This window comes from Mauremys reevesii, linkage group 13, assembly GCF_016161935.1.
Source record: "Mauremys reevesii isolate NIE-2019 linkage group 13, ASM1616193v1, whole genome shotgun sequence".
Lineage (NCBI taxonomy): Eukaryota > Metazoa > Chordata > Testudines > Geoemydidae > Mauremys > Mauremys reevesii.
In genome coordinates, this window is record NC_052635.1 from 47,722,920 (window position 1) to 47,747,267 (window position 24,348).

Consider the following 24,348-nt stretch of genomic DNA (forward strand, 5'->3'; position numbering starts at 1 on the left):
TTTTAGAACTAGAATAAACCACATCTCCTGGGCCAGATTCTGCAGCTCTCGCTCGGTCTCTGTTGCAGCCAAGCCCCCTTGGGATTCAGTGGGAGTTGCAGCTGAGTGTGGACTGCAGGACTTTGCTCCTACTGGCTGTTTGGTTGGTGTATTTTAATATTGCTTCCCCAGCTCATCCTATTGCCCTGGGCTACAGGAAAAATCCCCTCTGTGCATTTTTTCAAAGGAAAATAACCAGTCTAGTGGCAATATGGGGACTTGGTTTTCCCTGGTAGTTTCGGCTTTTTGGAAACATCTCATTCCTCCAGTGTGATTGGAGACAGCAGCTTGAAATTCAGAACAAGAAACTCAGCTCTAGATTAAGGATGTCCAGTCTGTTAGATTGGTAATTCTCCTTTCACGTACACCAGTATAAATTGGGAGCAGCTCCACTGAAGTCACTGGCGTTGCACCTGCGTGAAACTGGCCTGACTAATGCCGCAAAGTGCTGATCAGATCATGACCAGGCCCCGTCCTGAATGGTGTAAAGAGCAACAACGCTGAGGAGAATCAGAGCCGTGTGTGAATCTCAGCAGGACGGGCTACAGAAAGGGACTGATGCTGCATTCATTCCAGTCGGTGGAATCTTTCCATTAATGTCCATGGGCATTGGACCAGGCCTTAGAAAGCCGCTAAGCGGATGTTCAGTTGTGGTTGCATTTAGTAGGTTACGCAGCCCAGTTTGTCTTTCTCAGACTTTACTTGGCTGTATGTAGTGGGTGGCTAAATTTCTCTCCTGTTGTACCTCAAGTCATTTCCGCAGGCCAGCATGAAAAGAGACAAGTGCCATGGCGATGGGGAGACAGACTGCAGGGCAGAGCTGGTCTTTGTCAACGGAGGCTGCAGTGACCCTGCTGAAGATGAAGCTTCTCCCCCAGCTCTGGAAGCAAATGGGACGCCTGATACACAAGGTCAGTCTCCTCTTACTGCTCTCGCAGCATGGGCTGGGCTCTGGATTTCCACAGCTGACTTCCTGGGGGTGGTGCGGGGTGCAGGGAAGATCGCTGCATTGGGTGCTTGTATAGATTGGGCTTCTCTAATGTGGCTCTCGTTTATAAAAAGAACAGGAGTTCTTGTGGCTCCTTAAAGACTAACAAATTAATTTGAGCATAAGCTTTCGTGGGCTAGAACCCACTTCATTGGCTGCATGCAGTGGAAAATACAGTAGGAAGATATATACACACAGAGAACTTGAAACAATGGGTGTTACCATACACTGGGGGCCGGCAACCTACAGCACGCGTGCCAAAGGTGGCACGCGAGCTGATTTTTGATGGCCTGTGGTGGCAGGCTGAACGGCTCAGCCCACTGCTGCTCTGGAGTTTCGGCCGCCTGCTCCTGCCAGCCGAGGTCCCACCGCTGGTCCCACTCAGCGCCCGCTGCCGGCCTGGCCGAAATCCCAGAGCGGGGGCGGGCTGAGCCGTTCAGTCCACCACTGCGGGCATTCAAAAATCAGCTTGCGTGCCACCTTTGGGCTCTGCTCCTGGCCTTGGATCAGTGCTCTGCAGACTCCCCGCTGTGGCACGCTGTCCCCAGCCTGGGACAGTGAGGGTTGCACACGAGGCAAGAGGGGGTGCAGCTCAGCACCCCCATCTTAAAATTGCTTATCTCAGACCACGCTACGTTTGACCTTGTGCCTGCCTTCTATCACCATTTTTTTTCCCCACTGAGAGTTGAAGGGAACAAAAATGGCAGCTCCTAAGAAAGCGAAGCTAGATGTCCGGTCATTTCAGCCTGCTTGGACAGACGCATTTGGATTTATTGAAAAGAAAAATGTTTGTCGCACATCAAGCGTTCGACATTTTGAAACGAAGCACGAGAAAACCTTTCTTGATGAAACAGACAAGACTGAATTGATCAAAAAGGCAGTAGCAGCCTATGAGAAGCAAAGCAGTGTTTTTAAAAGCTTAAGTGTAAGTAAAAATCAAGCTACAGAAGGAAGTTACAAGATTGCACAGTGCATTGCAAAAAGCGGAAAGCCGGTTACAGATGGGGAATATATAAAAGAAGTTTGTCTCAGCAGTTTGGAGATTTTGTTCAATGATTTGTCAAATAAAGATACAATGTTTATTTTTCCTCCTACTCTTCCTCACACCTTTTGTCAACTGCTGGAAATGGGCTATTCTGATTACCACTACAAACCGTGGTTTTTTTCCCTCTCCTGCCGGTAATGTATACACACACACACACACACACATTTTTATATATATATAATCTTATTATTTATATATTATATATATATATAATCTTCCTACTGTATTTTCCACTGCATGCATCCGATGAAGTGGGCTGTAGCCCACGAAAGCTTATGCCCAAATACATTTGTTAGTCTCTAAGGTGCCACGAGTACTCCTGTTCTTTTTGCAGAGACAGACTAACACGGCTGCGACTCTGAAAGTTCTCCTCTATGGAAGGCTGGATCCTGCTCTCCTTGAAGACAACGGCAGTTTTGCCATTGACTTGAGAGGGAGCAGGACTGGGTTCAAGGTGGGCAATGAGCAGTAGCACAGATTTGCATGCTGGTGTTGGGTGTGCTTGATGTATTTCACTGATGCTGCACAAGTTAATAATAAACCACTGGCATCTTCTGAGCCATAGAGTACACTGCAGAGACATCATAACTAATAATGGCAACACGTGCTCCTATTGCAAATTCCCTGGAGCTATGTGACAGGCTTTGCCATCCTGAATTATGTGACAAGCTCTGCTCTGCCTCCCTGAGTCATTTGACTGCGCCACCCTGAGCCAGGCAAGCAACACAGAGGACGAATAAATATGCACAAAAGGAGTGTTGCCAACTCTTGCGATTCTGTCAAGAGTCTCATCATAGTGCCCCAGCTCCTGGAATCATGTGATTAGGTCAGACTGCCAGCTTTAATTAAAAAGAGAAAGGAGGAAATTTCTAGCCTGTGTGGCTGTGGAGAAAGGCTTGAAAATACAAAGAGGAGGCGGCAGCACAGCTTAGGGGGTTGAGCACTGAATTGGGACTCGAGACCTGGGTTCCTTTCCTGGCTTTGCCGATGACCTTGGGGGATCACTTCTGTGCCTTAGTTTCGTGCCTCGTGTATAAAATTGGGATAATGATACTGATGTCTTTTGTAAAGCGCTTTGAGATCTGCTACTGAAAAGCTCTATCTGAACTGGCTGTTACCATTGTTGCACTCTAAAGGCCTAACATTTATGATTTAAAAGATAAAAACCCTTTACAATTTTTAAGGCAATCTCACGATTCGTTGGCAGCGGACTAGTTTGAATGCTTGGGGTTTGCAATCCTGCAGAAGTGAGGTCTGAGAATGTCAAAATCTTCAGAGTTGGGCGAGATTTCTTCCCTAGGGTGGGACGTGGGTGAGATCTCTCTTTCTCCAAATCAGGACTTGCTGATTTATACCAAATTCCATGCTGAGGTAAGTGGGTCCCATTCCAGAACAACTGACTGACGGCAGTATTGTTTTGGACTGTTTCCTGCAGATGCTATGGACCTACGATTAGTGTCCACTAGAAGCAAGAAGATTGGCAAGGAAGACCTCTCCAAGCAAGACCTGTCTTGGCCCGTGAAGCTCAGGGAGGCTCCGGAGGTCAGTTTTTTCCTCCCACAGAACATCGTGCTCTGGTCTGCAGTTCTAGTTTCTCTGGTCTGTATTGTATGGTATCCTGTGAATTGTCATAACAAATTTTTTGGTGGCCTCAGAGTGCAGCCACCAACGCTTGCTGGTGGCCGCTCTGACAAACCTGTCTGTCGATCTCCCGCGGCCTGGCAGCAAGAGACGCCCCAGGGAAAGTGGTTTGGGAACTCAACGGCTGCTTGTGAAGTCCCTGGCTCCCCGTGCCCCAGCCAGGCGGGAGTGGGAGAGCTGCACGGGGAATGCCCCGGCAACCGAACGCTGCGGCCACCTCCATTGACAAGTGCCTCTGGCACCCTGTATGCCATCTCCACGTCTTCAGAGGCACTGCCTGGAGCCCCCGAGGAGGCTGCACGGTGCAGGGCACCGATCCCTGTGGTGGCCCCAGGGCAAGCACCAAGGCAGCGCATCTCACTGCCCTTGGTAACAGCTATTCAGGAGCAACAGCCGCGTGCTGCTTTGCGCCCCCCCCCCTCCAATCTCTGCCCAGGCGTTGGAGGCTTTTTGGAGGCAAAACAATTGTGGGTGGCGGCATTTGAGAAACACAGCACAGGTCTGCATGGTGGTGTAATAGCCCATTCGGTTAAACAGGCGCACAGCTCGTTTGTGAAGTGCTGCTAATCACGGTGTGGGCCAAATTCTGTGCTCCTCATTTGTTCTTTACTCCCGCGGCCTGAGGAAGTGCCGCAGGAATTGGCCCCAGGGGCGGCTCTAGCTTTTTTGCCACCCCAAGCACGGCAGTCAGGCAGCCTTCGGTGGCGCGCCTGTGGGAGAGCCGCCGGTCCTGCGGCTTCGGTGGCGCGCCTGTGGGAGAGCCGCCGGTCCTGCGGCTTCGGTGGCGCCCCTGTGGGAGAGCCGCCGGTCCTGCGGCTTCGGTGGCGCCCCTGTGGGAGCCGCCCGGTCCTGCGGCCGGTGGCGCCTGTGGGAGCCGCCGGTCCTGCGGCCGGTGGCGCCCCTGTGGGAGCCGCCCGGTCCTGCGGCCGGTGGCGCCCTGTGGGAGAGCCGCCGGTCCTGCGGCCGGTGGCGCGCCTGTGGAGAGCCGCCGTTCCTGCGGCCCGGTGGCGCCCCTGTGGAGAGCCGCCGGTCCTGCGGCCGGTGGCGCGCCTGTGGGAGAGCCGCCCGGTCCTGCGGCCGTGGCGCCCCTGTGGGAAGCCGCCGGTCCTGCGGCTTCGGTGGCGCCCCTGTGGGAGAGCCGCCGGTCCTGCGGCTTCGGTGGCGCCCCTGTGGGAGAGCCGCCGGTCCTGCGGCTTCGGTGGCGTGCCTGTGGGAGAGCCGCCGGTCCTGCGGCTTCGGCGGCGCGCCTGTGGGAGAGCCGCCGGTCCTGCGGCTTAGGTGGCGCCCCTGTGGGAAGCCCGGTCCCTGCGGCCGGTGGCGCCCCTGTGGGACGCCGGTCCTGCGGCCGGTGGCGCCCCTGTGGGAGAGCCGGTCCTGCTGGCGCCTGTGGGCGGTCCTGCAACCGGTGGCGCCCCTGTGGAGAGCCGCCCGGTCCTGCGGCCGGTGGCGCCCCTGTGGGAGAGCCCGGTCCTGCGGCCGGTGGCGCGCCTGTGGAGAAACGCCGGTCCTGCGGCTCGGTGGCGCGCCTGTGGAGAGCCCGGTCCTGCGGCCGGTGGCGCGCCTGTGGGAGAGCCGCCGGTCCTGCGGCTTCGGTGGCGCGCCTGTGGGAGAGCCGCCGGTCCTGCGGCTTCGGTGGCGCGCCTGTGGGAGAGCCGCCGGTCCTGCGGCCGGCGCCTGTGGGACTGGCGGACCCCCCGCAGGCAAGCTGCCGAAGGCTGCCTGACTGCCGCCCCCGCAGGGACTGGCAGGGCGCCCCCGCGGCTTGCCGCCTCAGGCACGTGCTTGGAGCGCTGGTGCCTGGAGCCGCTGCTGATTGGCCCTGTGACAAGACTGGCAGCTTCCTAGATACAGTCAATCTGGACTGTGCATTTGATCCAGTCTGGCCCTTGTTACACTCTCTGTTGGCAGATCGGGAGCCAAACTGCTCTAGCTTCTTTCTCGAACCAGAGAAATTCCAAGGGGCAGTTTAATCAAAAAGAAAACCAGAAAGCCGAACAGCATTCAGTTATACTGGGTTATCTGCTGCTTACAGAACGAAGAGCGTGTCAACAAGGAGACAGACAGTCACTGATTCCCTCCCCTCTCGCCCCGCAGAGCAGAGCGCCGGGGGGGATTGGAGTGCGGGAGAGGAGGGGCAAGCCTTGCATTCCTTTACAAGGGTACATGGTCTCGTGATCCAAGCGCGAGATCGGAGCTCTAATCCCAGCTCCGCCGTGGATGGTGAGACCTTGAGCAAGTCCCTTCCCCGCGCTCCGCCTTAGATTCCCTGTCTTTAGAATGTGGGGGAAGTACCTGCTTGCCGGGAGCTGGGGGGGCTCTTTCACTGATGCTCCTCACGTGCTTTGAGACCCTTGTGTGGAAGGTGCTGTAGAGAAGGTCAAAGCCTTGCTGAGAGTGGAACTGGAACTTGCCTCCCCCAGACACGAGCTGGGACCTTGCTGCAACTGGGGCTCGTTACTTTTGCCTTTCACTTCCATGTGTAAAATGATCATGAATTCAGAGGCCTGTCTGGCCTCCAATGTAACTTTATTGTGTTGACTTGGAAACCCCAAAGCTAGAGATCTGCCTGTGAGTACAGACCTTCCAATGGCAGAAACCCTGAAATACACCCAGGGGTTAAAATTCTGTTTGCTTGAAGGGCCTGTTCACCCCTAGGCTGGTTTGAAGACTTGTTTTATTTTAAAATTCTGTTACCCCAGATGCAGGAAACCCGCCTGCTTTAGAATGTTTCATTGAACATGAGATCTACAAACCACAGGGGAAAAGCTGCCATGGGAGGGAGCATCTGGGGGGGGTGTGTGTGTGTGTGTGTGTGTGTGTGTGTGTGTGTGTGTGTGTGTGTGTGTGTGTGTGTGTGTGTGTGTGTGTGTGTGTGTGTGTGTGTGTGTGTACACACACGTACATGAGGGCTGGGGCCCTAGGAAGGGACTGCAGAGAGAGAACCTTCTCCCCCAAGTACAGCCCAGCTGCAGATGCTGTGCTCCAGAGTCCATAGCAAATCTCAGGTCCTTTTTATTGCCTTTTAAACTGGTTTTTAGTTACCTCTCTGCCAAGAAGTGGTGGTTTTAAGAAGAGACAGTGTCAGTGAAACACAATGACCGAAAACAAAAGTTGTCCCTCTAAATACGGATCCCTTCTAGGATCTGGGCTGGGCTCTCCTGGGACAAGGTAACTGCTCCAAGGACAGAATATTGGGTTTCTCGTGGAGGGGATATCAAGTAGTTTAGAGGCACCAGGCCCGTGCAATGAGATGCTGAGATACCACATGACAATACATATTGTTATTGTAGCACCTGTTGGCTCTAGTCAAGATCAAGGCCGCATTTTGCACTGTACAGTCCCACAGTGAGAGGTAGTGTCTGGTCTGCAGAGCTGTTGTTGAGGTAAAACAGGTGCAGAGAGATGCAGGGATCACCCCACATCACCCGGCAGGTTTGTGCTAGAGCTAGGTCTCCTGCCTGCAAGCTAATGCCCTGCCCACTGGACCATGCACCTTTCGTAGCCCATGCTGCTGTCCCTCACAATTCAATCTCCGATTGCTGTTGGTCCTGCAAGGAGACTGAAACTGGCCTGTGATCACAGCATGGCCCTTGCCGTGCATTGTGGGAAAGCATCAGTACAAATTAAATGTATTTTCTGTGTTGACTCTATGCTGGGAAAAGAGTATGAAGGGTGTAACCGAGGCCTGTTCTCTCTGGGTTCCAGGTGCGACTGCGCGGTGCTGCCGGCTGGGAGAGCAGCCTGAGGCAGAAGCCTCCAGCTCGCAGGATATTCCAGGCAGGAGTGAATCTCCAGGAGACCAAACTTAAAGAAGGGAATGACCTGGAGCGTGACAGGGAGTCCCTGGCTCCCATTCGGGTAGGGCTGTGCGTGGGACCGGGGACCACACACAGGGAGAGCTTGAATTGGCGAGGGCAGAGCTGAAGCCCACGTGGTATGTAGCGTGGCTTCAAGAGCAGAGCTTTCTCCTTGCGCCTGTCCAGGGTGCTGGAGGAGGAGTCTGGAGCTCTGATTCTCAGCCTGGAAACGTGGTATTTTAGGGTGTTTGGGGGATGCACTTTGCAGGGACAATATGACGCAGGATGGGTCTGTGCTGCCTTCCTGGCCCTTCAGGGTTTTGTTCTCTCTCTCCTCCTCGCCCCTCTGTTTCCCTCCCTGCCTCCCTCTGCTCTATTCCTATTCCTCATGCCCTATTCCTTCTCCCCAGTGCTCCAAGAGGAGGACGGCCATGTCTGTCCAGGGACCCCTGATCGACCTGACAGAGGAGGATTCCAAGGAGTCCTCCCAGAGCAGCAGCACCACGTCTGCCAGCAGCAGCCAGGAGGACCAGAACGGATCCCCCGAGCTTGTCGCTGGGGAGCAGGAGAGCAGAGTTGCAGGGGAAGTGGTGGAATACCAGGTAGGGGAGCCCAGTGATCCCTGAGCTGTGGCTGTTCCAGGCAAATCATTGTCTCTGCACCCAGGAACAGTATCGCGTCCTCACAGAGATCTTGGGACAGCAAGACAGTACCCAGAGCTAGGACAGACTCCCCAGATGAGGCAGGTGTCTCCTGGGCTTTTGCAGTCTCACACCCACGCGATTTGGAGTCTCATGGCAACCTCTCTTCCTGCCTGCTGTTTGCCTTTGACTCCTCTGCCCTTGCACATGTCACTGCTCAAGGTTCCTCTTCCAGCCAGGCAGGCAGGAGACACAGGGCTCTGTTTAGGTGCTTGGTGGCAGCAGGTGGGATGAGTCAGCACGAGGTGACATGCAAGCCCTGCTCCACCATGGGGTCTGCCGCCCTCAGTGTGCGGCGCTGGCCAGGGAGGGAACCGAGCCGGGATGCCCAGGGGATGCTCTGGTTAACCGAGCCCGTGCTGCGCAGTACAGCTGCTCTCCCCCAGCAGAAGCCCTGAGGGCAGGGGGTGGTGCGGCGGATTAGTCCCCGGTGCGCCATGGCCCAGGCTGAGAGCTGTGCCCCTGGCAGGGCCTGCTGTTGCACACACGGATGTTTCCAGCAGGAGGTGCCAAAGAGGCCAAATTGGTTGTTCCCTTGGGTGAGTGCATCTGTGACCAAGTGGGGATTTTCCCTTATGTTGTATGTGAGCCTGTGTGAGTCTTACTGTTTTGCATGACTACTGTGTGTGCCTCAGTTTCCCTGTGTGCTGCACCAATGCCTCAGTGGTGAGGATAAGGGGTGTGTGACTTCGGCTGAGACCTCTGGGGCAGGTGAGGCTGATCCAGCTGCCTGCACGGAGGCTATGGCCAGTGCCCTTCGTAACCTGAGACCCAGGAGGGGGATGCAACCGGGTGATGATCAGGTGGGAGGGAAGGGAGACAAAGAGAAGGAGGAGCAATGGAGGTTGGGTCGCTGGAAGCTGGCAGTCTGCTTGTGGGGACTGGAAGAGTGGGAGTCCAGAGCTTCTGGCCCAGGACTCCCCGAGATGGACTTGGCTGAAAGTCACTGATTTCTGTGCTAACAAGTTCTGTCCTGTGCTGTGTTCCTGTCAGATACTAAACCTTCTTTTTACTGGCTGGCTGAGATCACGTCTGACTGCGGAGTTGGGGTGCAGGGCCCTCTGGCTGCCCCTAGGCGCCCCGCCCAGGCAGACTCACTGCGGGAAGTGCACGGGGTGGAAGGGGGTGCCGAATGCTCCGAGGTCAGACCCAGGGAGGTCGAAGATGTTTAAACTTCTTGCCCTGGCAACAGTCTGCTCAGAGAGAGGAGGCTCCCCCAGAGTCGTGACTGGCTTCATATGGAGTAGTTCCAGAGCATCGCCCGGTGACTGTGTGACAGCGTCCCAGTGCCAGGGCACGGTCAGAGGCTCGCTGGAATTGTGCAATTGCATTTTGCTACATAATTAGGCACCTAATGCACAGCAAAGCTTAGCCTGAGGATTTGCACGTGGGATGATGATGCCTCCCCCACCCTACCGATTAGATTATTGAAGGAAAGGCCTTAGTTTGGATTTGGCTTGTTTGCTTTGTGTTCCGTGCAGGACCAGGATTTGGGGTCCCCCTCAGGGTTATTCTTGGTTGCCCATCCCCTTAGTTTCTTCTCCTTTTTTCCCCTCAGACCTTTTCCTTTCTCTTGCCCCTGGGCAGGAATGGGGTGGGAGGGCCTGTCGGCCAGGAATCACTCTCCCTCCCTGTAGTGCCTCCTGTGTTAGAGAAGACAGGCCTCGCTGTAAAGGGTAGGAAAGGGATTCTTTCGTCTGCTGCTGGACAGGGGCAGATCTGGTGGTTCCCTCTAGCGCCCTGACTGACTAAGAGACTGTGCTGTGTGGTGTCCCCTGGGGCACGCCCTGCGTCCTGGCCGAGGTGAGCGATGCAGTGGATTGTGGACTATACTACCTAATAACTAGCCAGTAATTATGGGCCTTTCCTGACACAGAGCTGAGAGGGAGGGATGGGGCCTGCTCGCTGGGTCTTTTCTCAGACCCAAACCATGCATGTAAGATGCAGTGCCCCCTACAAAGAGCTTTGAGTGCCCTGTGCTCCTGTAGGGGCTAAGGATGCACCTTGCAGGATCAGGCTCTCAGAGGCACGTATACCCCAAAGTAGCACTGTCCCGCAAGTGTGAATTGGGTTCACGGATTCCAAACTCCAGCTCCACAGAAGCGACACCACAAATTGTGACAGTCCAGTGGGGGCTGAACCACTGGCATGCAAAGAACAGTGTGTAACAACCAATAGCAACTGGAAAGAAACCGGAGCCAAGAGATCTCTCCATCCAGAGAACCTTCTTGGTTCTGCTTTCACTAGCCTGCCTGCCTTTCTCCCCATGTAATGGGGGTTTAAGTGATCAGAGTGCTGGCCCAGCCATGGTTCCCAGCACTCTGTCGCACCATCAACAGTCTCCGTGTTGATGTCTATATTATCATCTCCTTCACGGATGAGTTTTCCACCAGCATGAAGTGGTACAATTCCATTTGGAATGAATACACCTCCCTGGAGTCTTTCTACTTCTGTTTTTGCTGCACTAGTGATGCACCGCCTCAGCTTGTCATAATTGATGCAGAGTCTCTGAAGGTGCAAGTCTGTGAGATCCAAACTCACGGTGTAGCTGTGCAGCAAGGCTTCTGTGCCGTGGTGTTAAAACTTTGGATTGCAGAATGCACAATATTTAAGGCACTTTCTCTGTGTGTCTTCAGAAGGATGGTACTCATTGCTGGCTGAGTTCTGTGCCTGCTTATCTATCAAAGAAAGACCAAACTCATGCACCAGTTCGGGCACAAAAGTACCTGGCCTCTACAGTCACCTGGATAATATTCTGAGGCTTTCATTCTGGCTCTTTCAGACTGAAGGGTTGAAGTGGTGTTATAAGGAACCACTTGATCATTTGAAAGCAGTTCATCAGGCTCACTCACTGGACGAACTTAAGATCTTGCTTCAGATGACTAGCAGCTTGGACAGCATCAGCTGATGTTATTGCGCTGCATAGAACAATGGTAGACTTGCCTGGTCCATGCTGTGCATGGAGTGAAATTACAGAACCCCACTGTTTTTTCTAATCTTGCCTGTAAGTTGCTACTGGAGTAGCTTGCTGTAGCTACATCCGAGGGAAGCAGGGCTTTATATCTTTGTAGCAGCTTGGACAGGAGATGTTGTTTTGTCTCCAGCTAGGTGATACAATGCAGTGTTGTAAGGTGACTGTAGTGTTACTAGATGGTTTTGGGCAGGGCAAGTGATAAATGGCATCCTTAGCAATTCAGCCTTCCACAGACACTCTGCGCAACATGTCGTCGTCTCCACTGGGACTGCTGCCTCCCTTAGATTAGTTGCTCTCTCAAATGTTTCTGTTTTATGGAGTGTCTTGTGTGTTTTTTTTCTCAAGCAAGCACGGCAGCAGGACCAGTTGCTGGAGGACGTGCTTGCTCTAGTGGCTATAGAAGCAGGTGATCAGATTCAGAGTCTGTTTTCTTCCCTGGGTTTAACACAACTCTGACATGCGCCATATTTGACTTGCTTGGGTACTTCTGAAAGCAACACTTGTGATCGAGCATTGGTGGCACATCACCTAAACTAGAAAACTCACCCAGTAGCTGCTGATACAACTCATCACTCCGGCCTTCTGCTGCCACCATCACCAAATTCTACCCACCACTGGTGGCTTTGGACAGTTTTTTGCTTTCTTTTGATTTTCTTGACAGATAAAACATTTTTCAAAGTTTGCAGGGAGTTTTTTTTCTCTTTGACGTAAGCGTAAAGGGGTTTGTATCCTCCATATCTTCATATACTGCAACTCCCCACAAAGGTGAAATTCCCAGTGTGTAGTGTGAGCATTCCCACCACCATTCCCACCATTTTTCATTTTGTACAAGTACACTGACTTGTACTAAATTAGATCTATATGTTAGTATCCAAATTGCCATTTTTGTTTAGTGAACACTTTGAAGCCCAGTAGGAAACTGGCTTGTCATCTCTAACACTGACCTGGGCGTAAGTGCCACTGAATTAAGAAGCTAGTTTCTAGACATTTCAAAGGCCAGTACAGCATGCACGGGCAATTACACATTAAAACCTTCTACCAGGCAGACTAGGTGTGATGTATGTACAAACACTCACAAATGGAGAAGCATTCCATCAGGAATTCACATACATCTGTATCTACCCACTGCGCAGTACAAAATGTGGGGATGCAATCTACTGCTACCAATGCACAACCTGCAGTGTGAGACTGATCTGGTCAGCAAATTTCATTTGAAAATATAAAAAACCTATTCTAATCACTTGTGAAATACTTTGGCAAACTAAGAACACGTAATGTGAAAACAGTTCATGTGAGTATATTGCAAAATGTTGATATTTGCCATTTTTGCCACATGCTAATCAGCATTATTTCTGAGGGGGAAAAAAAAACTTGCACATGCAAAACCAATAAAAATCTTTTACTATATTGTTGTTTGGTAGCTTTGGCCATGAAACACCACACTAAGGTGCTGAAATTAACATAAACAGTAAAAGCTGGCGTCGTCGTCATGTTGCAGTGTTCCAGGAACTATGCAAAAAACATCACTGCCTCATTTTGGGTACCAGTGTTTCACCTTGCCTACAAGCTTATGGCACCACTCGAGCGCTTCATATTATATCTCATCTAAACGTACATAAAATAAGTTTTCAATTTATACACGATGTGGATGACTAGGGCAGGTACATTGAACTCCAGAAATATAGCCCTTTTTGGAGAATTGCTGCATGCCCAATAATACAGCATAATTCATACCTCTGAGGGAATCTGGGGGGGGAGGGGGGAAAAGGCCTCTGCTGGTGAAATGGGTGGAGCTCACTCACCTCACCAGTTTCCACCAGCTGAGGATGTGGCCAACAGTGTGAAGGTGGTAAACCCGTATGTCTCTGCATCAGTGAAACCAGGCACTTCTGAGACTGGCGTGTTTGAATGCAGAGAAAAGGCTGCTCTGAGTTTTTTTGCATAGTGCAAGCCAGGACACAAGCAGGAGGGGGCATGCTGGTTGGGTGAGTGCAGGAGGAGGCATGCACTGTATGTTAGTGCCCAGGAGGCCTAGCTGAGTGTGAAGTTGCCAACAGAAAAAGCTTTCCCTCATTCTTCTGAGAAATCTTACAATACTTTCTACAGACAGTTGCTTGGAACCAAAATTCCCTGTTCCCTGATGACTTAGGGCCTGAACCTGGTCTCATTGACGTCAAGGGCAGCTTTGGCATTCATCTGGGAGGGAGTAGGAGCTAGCTTTCAGGGCCCAATCCTGTAAATGCTTACACACGTGAGTAGCTGGACTCATGTGAATTGTGTAAAGGTGAGAGGTGCAAACAGAGTGCCCAGCTGCAAGGTGTACATGAAGCAATTTCACGATCACTTGAGGGTGCTTGTTATTGGCTTTTCTGTGGGCTCCTCGTGCAATGTGTGGCTGGTGTTTTCTGCTGCTGATTTGCATTGCCCTGGTCTTTTTCAGGATGGGAAAGATTTTGGAATTGGGGAGCTCGTGTGGGGGAAGATCAAGGGCTTCTCCTGGTGGCCTGCAATCATCGTCTCCTACAGAGTCACGTCCAAACGTCAGGCAATCTCTGGAATGCGCTGGGTGCAATGGTTTGGGGACGGGAAGTTCTCTGAGGTACGTTGAAAGCACCGGGGCGGTGGATGCTCACTGGCCCCTCTAGCAGTGGAGGTCAGGCTGGGGACTCTTGTCTTGCAGATTGCTTTGAAACTTGGGTTGCTGTGTCCTGTGCTGCTGCAGAGGCAGCCGGATGGCCAGTAGAGGGTGCCCATGTCTCGTCGTTGTGACCCCTCCAGGATCTTGTTGCCTGGCCCCTATTTGCAAAGCCTGGATTGGATTTCTTAGCATGGTTTCATTCTCAGAAACAAAGATTCTGGTAATGAACAAAAAGAGAAAATAATCCCATCTGCAGCAGAAGCGCCAGTAGTGACTGGAGCAAGCCTACAACAACGGGAGGGACAGCTAGTGGATGAGGGACTAGATTTTAGTGTCAGACGTCTCAGGTTATTCAGATAAGAAATGGTTCTATGAAAAACACTCTGCCACAGGGGCTGGTCCTTAGCCGCACAGGTGCAGCTTTCTCGCCTCCGACCCATGCAGAAGGGGCAGGGGAATGTGCGGATGGCCATTCGCATGGGAAGTCGCCCATTCTGCACGGGTGGAATGGATGCCCCTGTGAATGTTGTGGGTGATGCTATGGAGGCTGGTTGAAAACGTGGGCTTCAGGGTCCTTTTAGCCTGGCGAGATCCTCTGAGAGCACCTTGCAGCCTCAGGTGTCAGCCATTTATTCCTATGTTCTTTACACTCTCCCTTACACTCACCCACTCTCCCCATGGCACGGACCCTCCTTCCAGCAGAGAGTCTCCCTCCAGATGCCCATTAACAATTCTGTGCATGTTGGTGTCACTGGAGAGCAAGGTGAGCCCTGCCTCCCACTCCCCAGGGACTGTGCGTGGTGGGTGCGATCACTGGGAGCTAGGTGCTGGATCTGAGCAGAGCTTTCTTGGGGGAAACAAACCGTGTCACGTAGGGGCCTTGTGTGACCGGATGTTTTGAGAGTAAACAACAAGCTGACTCCATGCCTGGCTATTCAAGCACCCTTTACGAACGCTGCTAATTGCCTTTCTGTTCGTTACAGGTTCCTTCTCTGCAGGACTAAATATTGTAAATATAGACATGCTCTAGTGTGCCTGAGGCAAGGGACTGGAGCCAAAACACCTGTGCTCTATTCCTGGCTCTGCCGTTAACTCGCCGTTTAGCCTTGAGCAAGTCTCTTATTTTCCTTGCGGGTGGGGGGAGATAATGCAACTCAGTGTCATGGGGATGTTGCAAGACTTAATGTTTATAAAGCTCTTTGAGGTCCTTACGTGGAAGGAGCTAGATAAATGCCTGGTACTTCTTATTATTTGTATTTTATTATTATTATTATTATTAATAATATCTGTTATTAAGTATTGATCACTCTTCTGCTAGGTTTCAGCAGACAAGCTGGTGGGTCTGATGGCTTTTAGGCAGCATTTCAACCACTCCACGTTTAATAAGCTGGTCTCCTATCGACGAGCCGTACACCATGCCCTAGAGGTAACTGGAGAGCAGGGCTGGGTTTTGTTGCAAGATTGCTCACTCAGCGGGAGTCTCTTGGCAACGCAGGGTGGCAGAGCATTTCTCAGGGCTCCAGCCTGCGTGGGGAGCACGGGGGACGTAGGAAGGGAGTCAGAACCTGCCATATCCCACCCACACTGACGCTGTAATTAGTGATCTGCCACGTGAGGCGTACACTTCGTGTTGCCCAGAGTGACTGACTGAGGCAGGTGGTGCAGTTGGGCTGCTCCACATTAATACTGAAGAAACTAAGGAGGGTGAAAGTGCCTGGGCCAGGAAACTAGGCTCCTTCACCCCTGAAAACAGCCCTGCCACCCTCTTCTGGGTAGAGCAGGTGATGGAGTCAGGACTCTTGGCTTCCATTCCCTGCTCTGTCGCTCTCTCACTGCGTAAGCTTGGGCAAGTTTCTTCCCCTCTGTGCACAGGGAGGTTAGGAGAGTTCCTGGCATTGAGGCCTTAGTTAAGGGGTGTGTGTGTGTGTGTGGGGGGGGGGGGGGGGCGTTGAGGCCCGGGGACAAAAGGGGCTAACGCTGCAAAGTGTCAGTGATCCTTCCCAGCTGTTCGGGGTGGGCTCAGTGATGCTCTCGCTGCTCTCCTGGCACCATGCCGAGGTGCAGACTTGGGGCCAGACGCTGCTCACATTTACGCTGCAGGGGATCGGAGTAACTGCTGGCTCCTCCAGAGTCACGCTGGTCTTGCTGAGTCTGGCTCTGTGTCAGGATCTTTGCTTCTCCGGCAGCAGCTCCCCAGTCGCTCGGGGATGTTATCCTGGGAGCAGTTGATCCAGGCTGATGATTGATGAGCAGCAGGCCTTGTTATTGGCACTGGGGCTAAATGCCTCATGAAGCTAATATCTGGTATGCACAGTGGGACACATTCCACTCCTGGTTACTCTCTGCAAACCTGCAGGGACTCCGCTGCCTTTGGAATTTGGGCCAATGGCCGTGGGCTGATTCCTCCTGCTCCTGCCTGGTTTGGGGCTCGCAGACATGGCTGGTTGCAGGTGTGCTCTTCCCCAAGAGAGCCCTCCGGAGCTGGCACACCCACTGCTGGAATTTGTGCTGCCCTCAGGAAAGGCCTGTGCGTCCCCCACCCTGGGGAGCAGCTGTTGCCGCAGGTGCTGGTATGAATGAGCCAGTGTGCACATATGTTTGAGGGGAGGGCTGGCACAGGAGGCTGCATCCAAGCAAGAAAAGTCAGGCCAGCCGTATCGCCCGGGTTCCGCATTTCAGCCAGACTAGAAGACAGGGAGCCCCCATGACCCTGGCCCTCTCTCCTCGAGGGGTTGTTTCCAAGGGAGACTGTCACTGGGATGCCATTGTGAGACGCTTTGCCTTGTCATCCGGCTATGTAGAACGTGGTAACGTCTCCCCTCTCTCCGGCAGGTTGCAAGGAGCCGGGCAGGGAAGACGTTCCCAGGCACCGCGGGGGAGTCTCTGGAAGAGCAGCTAAAGCCCATGATTGACTGGGCGTTCAGCGGCTTCAAGCCCATGGGATGCAAGGGACTGAAACCGCCGAAAACTCCAGGTTTGCGGCTTTTGTGAGCCAGACAGCAGAGCTGGCCTGGTCAAGACTTGCCAGCACACCTGGCCCCTTGCCCTCATTTCCTGGCTCTGGATTTGAATTTGGTTAGTTGCTACTGACCCTTTGGCCAACCTCTTCCCTCCTGTCTGCATCGTCACCTGCTGCGCAGGCTTCGCTTTGCACGCCGGGGGCCAGAGCTAGCTCTAGAGGTTGCAGTGGAGTTGTCCCAGGGATGCGTTTGGCCCTGGCTGGGCAGTAGCACAGTGGGTGCCATTAGACAAAGACGCCCAGGAGCAGCTCAGCAAAAGGCCAGAGGAAAGACACGAAGCACCTTTCAGTTGGCATAAAAATATTGCTCCAGGAACTAAACTGTTGTTTGGTTGTGTTCATCCATCAGGCAGGGCTTGGGCTGGGTACCACACAAGGGGCTCGGGGGACACAGCTTCCCCCTCTGTGGAAATATTTTGATGCCCAGCAAAGGCAAAAAGTAAGAATGGCCCTTGAGACGCCTCTCCCAGAGTCATGGCTGGCCGGGAGGGCTTAAGTGTGTGACGGAGAGAACTGTGCCAGGTGCAAAGAAATCTCCCAGCCCCCCATCCCAATCTCCCAATCATCTCCAGCACATGCAGCCCTGGCCCTGGTCCTGGCACACAGCAGGAATGTTGAGGGTCTCACCAGAAGCTCAGACTAAATCCCTGCCGGAAGGACGGGGTGTGGGTGCCGCGTTGCCAGACGCTATGGGGAACGTGGCATTGGGTCAAGCATGTGTTAGCGGAAGAGGCTTCCCACTGGCAGAACGTGTAACATGATTCTAGTTCGGGAGCGCTCTGGCCTTTGTTTGTCAGGGCCCTCTCACCAGACCAGGATAAATCTGGCCAGGGGAGTAGGGCACTTATTCTTGGTGAGGATGAGGGAGAGAGAGAAATTCAACACCAAGACTGCAAGGAGCCAGGGTAGTGGGTCAGGACCGACAGAGTCTGCGAAGGCTGAGGCTGCTCTCCTTTCACAGAGAACGGAGTGGCTCCCCTCAAGAACGGCATTGACGAGGTCTGTGCCCCTGAACACTGCCCGCCGGCCAAGCGACTAAAGACTAACTTCTGCAACAACAGCAAGGAGCGGGTGGAGGAGGACCAGAGCAGAGGTAACTCGGGAGATGGGGGGGCCTGGCACCCAGGGGGATGTCACAATTCAGCAAAAACTTAGCCATAGAAAGCACCAAAGAGAGACCCCTCTGGGCAGGTGACGTGTGACAGGCTGTGACTCCCTCTCAAGCAGCACGGAATGAACAACATTTTTTGGTGTAGCACCAGAAATGTGGGAGCTGAAGTATTTGCCTAGCTGTGTCAATACAGAATCCACACCTGTACACTGCATACCCACATAATGTGTACACGGCCCCACTGCACATAGCCCTCGCCTGCACGTCCCCTAATCTGCACACAAACACGCTTAGCATGACATAGCTAATCTAGGCACCGCCATGCATGCACATCCTCATGCTGCCTGCTAATCTACGGCTACAGAAGGTTTTCTGCCAAAATGTATTGAACTGTATTGTCCCCTGGGTTCATTTGGGTCTGTTTCAGAGCAGTGAACCACTGGAGTAAAGCTCCGAAAAGGACACACAGTCTGTGTAAGATAAGTGCATAATATGTGACTATATATATGCCTTCGGGTGAATATTCAGTATTGCTAGAGTGGTTTAAATTAAGGAACTTGAGTGCTATTAAACAGGTAACATGTAAAGTTTGCTACATAAAATCGTTTAAGGACTGAGCACATTTTTTTTTTATTTTTTATTTGTAAAGAGCAAATGGTTTCCGAAGTCACAAACAACAACAGGAGCCTTGAAGGTAATTAGTTTCCTTTCTTCTCTCAGTCAAAAGTCAGTGGCTAAGTCAGGTCCTTGGATACAGCCTCAGATGAGAGATAATTGGTCTCCCCCGTTTAATTGCACCGTGTGGAATTACTGGAAGTTCTCCAGGTTGCTGGAGAGGTGACCATCCTTCCCGCAGGGTGAAAGTCACCCTGCAAACCATTACCCAGGTGTTTAACTTGAGATGCTGGGAGTAGTGCCTTGGAGTTCGCTGAGGCCTCTCTCAGTGTATAAAGTGAAGCATGTGTGTATATCCCTGCAGGATCGGGCCCTGACTGGTACCTAGACCTTTCACTGGCCCTCTGTACGTACAGGGGTAAAGGTCAGTCTAAGAGAGGGGGCTACTGGCTAAAAGTTAAACTCAGGTTGGTCAGAAATTGGTTTGTTCTTGAAATTCCGCTATACCTAAACATGCTGTAAAAAATTATATGGGGCAAAGGGCCGTATAATGATCTATGGAAAATGGAGAAAATGAGGTGGGGGCTGGGGGGAAATAGAATTAGTCCAGTGTTAAGTGGGACGCAGCAAAGGGGAGAAGTAGCCTGTCTTTATGGACAGTGTTTCCTTACAAACTTGGCAAAACTGAAACTCCGGAAGGGACCGGAGCGTAGCGCCATAAGGCCCAAGCGGGAACAGGTGGGGCTTTAAGGATGGCTGGGTTCTAGTCTGCTCTGCCACTGACTCCGAACTGACTTTCACTCTCTGCTAATCGTGATCATACCTACGTCACAGAGATGGTGGTTGGCTCTTAAGATGCTTCATTCTGCAGACTAGCAGGAAGGGCCCTGTGGGCTTCTGGTGGGTGCTCTGGTATGAGCCACGGAGGGGGCAGTGACAAACAAAGGGCTGCTGCCTGCCACTCGATTCTTAGGGGTCCCTTTTCACCGATTACTGCAGCGAAGGAGAAAGCTACCGGGGAGCTGAGCTGCCTGGGAAATCTGGCTCCTGTTGTGGGTGCTGAGCACCTGAATCGGGGCCCTTTGTCTCTCGGAGCTGAGGCTCCCCATCGTTAATGCAGGGAATAATCGTCCTTCTTTTCTGCCCTCCTGTGTCTCTCGTCTGCGTAGATTGAGCTCTTCGGGGCGAGAGCTGTCTCTCACTGTGCGTCTGTGCAGCGCCTGGCACTGTGGCGTCCCGCTCTCGTTCTGGGCCTCTAGGTGCTCCTGGGATCAATAACACTGTTTTTAAAGGGTGTGTTCATTGTATTAAACAGACAGTTGTTTATCGTGCGGGAGAAAAAACCCAGCCACATTCCACCCGCTGTTTGAGGGGGGCCTTTGCCAGACTTGCAGGGTAAGTCACTAGTGAGGGTGGGTGCGGGGGACCGGGGGAGAAGGCTGGGTCAGGTCACTGTCAGGGTGCAGTGACTCTGGCTTTTGAGAGCAGCTGCCGAGTGGGGTGGGGTGAGAACCAGCTGGGGTGGGAAGCCCCAGGGCCTACGGGAGCACTGCTAACCTTCCCGTGTCGGGGTTAGGGTTAGGGTGGGGCCACGCCGTGACCGTGCGCTAAGGCTGGGGAGGGGGCCGCTCACCCTACCCGGGATAGGGCTGGGGGAGGTGGAGCCAGGGTGCCACACCCTTGTGCTGGCATCCTAGGGGAGAGCACGCGGCACCCTTCTAATATCTGATCCAAAGCCCATGGAAGTCAGTGAGACTCGTTCCACTGGCTCCCCGGGCATTGGATCCAGCCCTGCGTGCACGTGCGGATGCAGCATCTGCTGCCCTGTGCACCCAGGAGCTCAAGAGGCTCCCGAGGGACACCGGAGAGGTGCAGCTCTGTGCTGCCTCTCAGTATGAGCCAAAGCCTTCCTGGAGCCTCGGGTTTTCGCATGTGCCATGTGCCCCCTGTGTTCTCTCCATCTTGCCTGGTGCTGTTTGGGGCTGCCTCTGCAGCAGACTCTGGGACTCTGACTCTCTCTGTTGGGCATGCTTCTCGCTAGGATCGATTCCTGGAGCTCTTCTACATGTACGACGAGGACGGGTACCAGTCTTATTGTACAGTGTGCTGCGAGGGCAAGGAGCTGCTGCTGTGTAGCAATGCCAGCTGCTGCCGGTAGGCACCCCCGCCCTGGCACCCGCCACGGGTGTTTCTCCTTCTCCAGCAGATCCTGGCCTAAGTTCCCTCTAAGCTGCATGGCTGCGTCGCAGCCTATTAAGCACCATGCAGGCGCTTGGCTGCGGTGCGGACAGATGCCTCTCCCACAGCCCTCGACCTGACATGATAAGGAGAGGTGCCACTCCCGGCCGGCTCCAGCCCAACCTCTCCCACCTCAGCCCAGGTGCTGCTGCAGGGATAGAGAGCTGGGGGGAGTCTTCTCTCCCAACTGTAGCCTGGGGCAGCCTGCAGGCCAAATCTCATCCCTGGCCCCACTCCAGAGCCTGCATCCCCAGCTGGAGCCCTCACACCCCCAGTCCTGAGCCCCCGCCCACACTCCGAACCCCTTGGCCCCACCCCCGCCACATGAATTTTGTTCTGTGCACCAAGATGGAGGGGATGTGTCACATAACAAAATTAATTCCCCACGTGAGTGGGAAAAATGAGAGGGAACACTGAATTCCTGGGGCAGTCGCTGCAGCTGGAAGGGGCTTAGCACTGCTGGAAAATCTGACCAGTTGGGTTTCGGTACTTAACTCTAGGTGGAGGATCCATGGGATAAGCAGTCCGATTTGAAAATGTTGGCCTCCAACCTTAATGCATTCCACAGGTGTGGACTAGGACAGGCCGATCAGTGCAGTAATGGGGGCTGAGATTTTCAAAGGAAACTGGAGGGAGTTGAAATTCAGTAGGGGCTGGCTCCTTTGAAAACCCCAGCCAGACAAAGGGAGACGCCACGTAGGCTCAGTTCAGAGGACACTATTTTAAGCCTCTGTAATACTTGCCCAGTGGCTCTTGACTCGCCTTGCCCAGATTGTAACCCAAGGATGTGTAGCCTTTCTCTTCACACAGTGTCATCTCAGAGCCCAGCTGCTCAGCCCTGGCTTGTGGACAGCAAGTCCCAGGTGAAAGCACTATGCTCTGGGCCCGACTGTGGTGTGGTGCTCAGCAGACCTGCCTGCCTCATACCTGAGCAGGTCTGTGCATGTAGCCCTTAAAGAGAATAGCATGTGCCTTGTCCAGGATGCAGGGGCGTGAATACCCTGGCTGAACACGTAGCTGGGTCATCAGCTCTAAACACCTAGAGATACATGCATTCCACAGTGATGCCAGAGAAGACCTGGAGACCCACTGTCTCCCTTAAAGATGGGAGAGATGAGAGAATTGGGCTCCATGGTAATGTCCTGTCCTGGGGAGATTTACAAGCATAATCTTGGAGGTGGAAGGTGGCTCAGTGGAGGAGCCTCTGGAACTCAGTTACCATTTTCTCCTGGTTTGCGCAGGTGCTTCTGTGTCGAATGCTTGGAGGTCCTGGTAGGGCAGGGTACCTCGGCCAAGGCAAAAGAGCAAGAACCCTGGAGCTGTTACATGTGTCAACCACAGAAGTGCTATGGGGTGTTACAGCGCCGACCGGACTGGAATGTACGGCTGCAAGACTTCTTCACCAGCGACAAAGGACAGGAATATGTAAGGAAATCGACCTGGGGCAGGAGTACAACAGATCACACATGGGGATGGGCGAGAGATACCAAAGGACACTAGCGATGGGGAAGGACATGAGGCTGGGAGTGGGGATTTGCACAGAACCATACAGCAGGAGGGTAAGCAGCAGAGAGGAAATGTTAGCTGTGCATATAGACATGCAAGTGGAGGAGCAGATCCTCAGCTGGTTTTAGTTGGCCAGTGCACTTCAGTGGAGCCATCGCAGCTTGCCTGAGCTGAGGATGTGCCCCGGGGAGAGCAGCAGAATGGCTGAAGGACAGCAGAATAGGGAGGAGGAATTGAGGCAACAGGGACTGTTTTGTCTCTCTGGGTTCTTGTACATCATCTGTCACTGTGATCTCTGAGTGCTTGAATTCTTTGTGCTGCCTATAAAAGGGAGGTTAGCATCTTCCTGAGGGGTCCTGCTGACTGTCACCTGGGATTGTAGGAATCTGCTGGATTCTTAAAACCACTCCTCAAAATCCACACTTTTCTGTTAGCATTTGACCCAGTCGTGGTGCCCTCTGTGTTCCTGACTTGTGTTTTCCTGCACGCTCGTCTCTCAAGGCTTCTGGGCTCTCCCAAGCTCTCCTGAAGAGAAGCCAGCTGAGAGCCACGTAACGACAGGGCTTGGGCCCGGGGCTTGCCTCGTGGAGCACTGAGCTGTTACCCAGAGCAGGGGCGTCCTGCTGCGATAGGAGCATGAGCCCACGCTGAAGGTGCTGCCTACTTCATTTCTCTCTCTGTTGAATTGCAGGATGCGCCTAAAATCTACCCGGCGGTCCCTGCAACAGAAAGGAGGCCAATCAGAGTGCTGTCCCTGTTTGATGGCATAGCAACAGGTGAGGAGTCAAGAGACCTTATTTATGAATGACTAACAGTATTAAATACTGATGATTTGTACTGCTCTAGCGCCTGCCATCCAGGGAGATCCAAGCCCCTCACAAACCTGAATGAACTCAGCCTCATGGCACCCCACGGTGCTAGATCATTGTCATCATGCCCATTACACAGATGGGGAAACTGAGGCCCAGAGCAATGAAGTGACTTGGCCAAGTTCACACAGAATGAGCCCGAAGCAGAGCCAGGATTCTCAGTCCAGCGCTTTATCCACAAAACCGCCCCTTAAAACTAAATGCGGAGGATGAAGAGTCCAGAATCCGAATAGCTGTTTTTTCTCTCGACGGAGGGAAGTTGTGGTGGGAGAGGGCAGGCACATGAGACACAATTGCTGTTGTCCCATCCATTCACCAGCGGAGCCTGAGCACAGACCCAGCTTGCTTATTAACTGATATGGAGAATGTGAAAGAAAATCAAAGCCAGAGGCTGATGCCGACACTGTGTCCCGGGTAGAGCTGGCTGGAAAACAAGAATTCTAGTTTGCAAAAAAATTGGAGGTTTCGAAATGTCGCTTTAGTTTTGCATTGGAATGAAAATGAGAACTTCCGGAATTTTTCTTGAAAAATCATGAAAGGGGGAGAGACTGACCCACCGCAGAACAGCCAATAGCCTGGTTGGTAAAGCACCCGCCGTGGGGCAGGGAGATTGAGGTGCAAATCCCTTCTCTGAATCAGGCAGAGCAGAGACTTGAACTTGGTTTCCTGCATCCCAGCTGAGTCCCTACCCACTGGACTGTTTGGGGTGGGGGTGGGAGATTTCTGTCTATCTTTCCTTTCCTTTCTTTTCCTTTCCCACACCCCTCTCTCCCCCAACCAGAAATTCCATCCTTCGCCTGAGAAACCTTCCCAAGGAAAGTTTCACAGAAACTGACTCTTTCCCACAAAAAGCATCTGTTTTGACGAATCACCATTTTCCATCAAAAAAATTCCTGACCAGCTCTGGTTCCAGGGCCCCGGAGCCTGGAATTAATAACACATCCAGGGCAAATTCCGTTCTGCTGTATGTAAGATGCAATTCCACTGAAGTCAGTCGAGTTGTGTTTGTTTACACCAGGCCTGGATTCGACCCTGTAATTCAGCTTCAAGGTGAAGAACCATGTCATACTCACTCACTAAGTGCACCAAGGGCAGTGTGTCCTCGCACACATTGTGTCCTGGGCAAAACCTAGGATGAATTCTTCAGTTACACACTATATAGGTTCA

At 52.9% G+C, this 24,348-nt stretch overlaps 1 protein-coding gene across 7 annotated transcripts in view; it reads left to right on the plus strand.

The window, feature by feature from the left end:
• The window catches only part of DNMT3B (DNA methyltransferase 3 beta), a 47,402-nt gene that overhangs the window by 9,563 nt on the left and 13,491 nt on the right, over nucleotides 1–24,348 (plus strand). For 5 of the 7 annotated variants that reach the window (XM_039498215.1, XM_039498210.1, XM_039498211.1 and 2 more), the window contains 13 exons: nucleotides 791–950; nucleotides 3,508–3,614; nucleotides 7,419–7,571; nucleotides 7,921–8,112; nucleotides 13,626–13,784; nucleotides 15,142–15,249; nucleotides 16,656–16,797; nucleotides 17,804–17,935; nucleotides 18,603–18,647; nucleotides 19,884–19,963; nucleotides 20,610–20,722; nucleotides 22,048–22,231; nucleotides 23,004–23,088. In XM_039498215.1, the coding sequence (XP_039354149.1) occupies nucleotides 809–950; nucleotides 3,508–3,614; nucleotides 7,419–7,571; nucleotides 7,921–8,112; nucleotides 13,626–13,784; nucleotides 15,142–15,249; nucleotides 16,656–16,797; nucleotides 17,804–17,935; nucleotides 18,603–18,647; nucleotides 19,884–19,963; nucleotides 20,610–20,722; nucleotides 22,048–22,231; nucleotides 23,004–23,088 (1,642 nt within the window). In that variant the 5' untranslated portion in view covers nucleotides 791–808. Of the gene's footprint in view, nucleotides 1–6; nucleotides 951–3,507; nucleotides 3,615–7,418; nucleotides 7,572–7,920; nucleotides 8,113–13,625; nucleotides 13,785–15,141; nucleotides 15,250–16,655; nucleotides 16,798–17,803; nucleotides 17,936–18,602; nucleotides 18,648–19,883; nucleotides 19,964–20,609; nucleotides 20,723–22,047; nucleotides 22,232–23,003; nucleotides 23,089–24,348 lie in introns of all 7 variants that reach the window. The other 2 variants (XM_039498214.1, XM_039498213.1) reach the window with 2 other exon arrangements.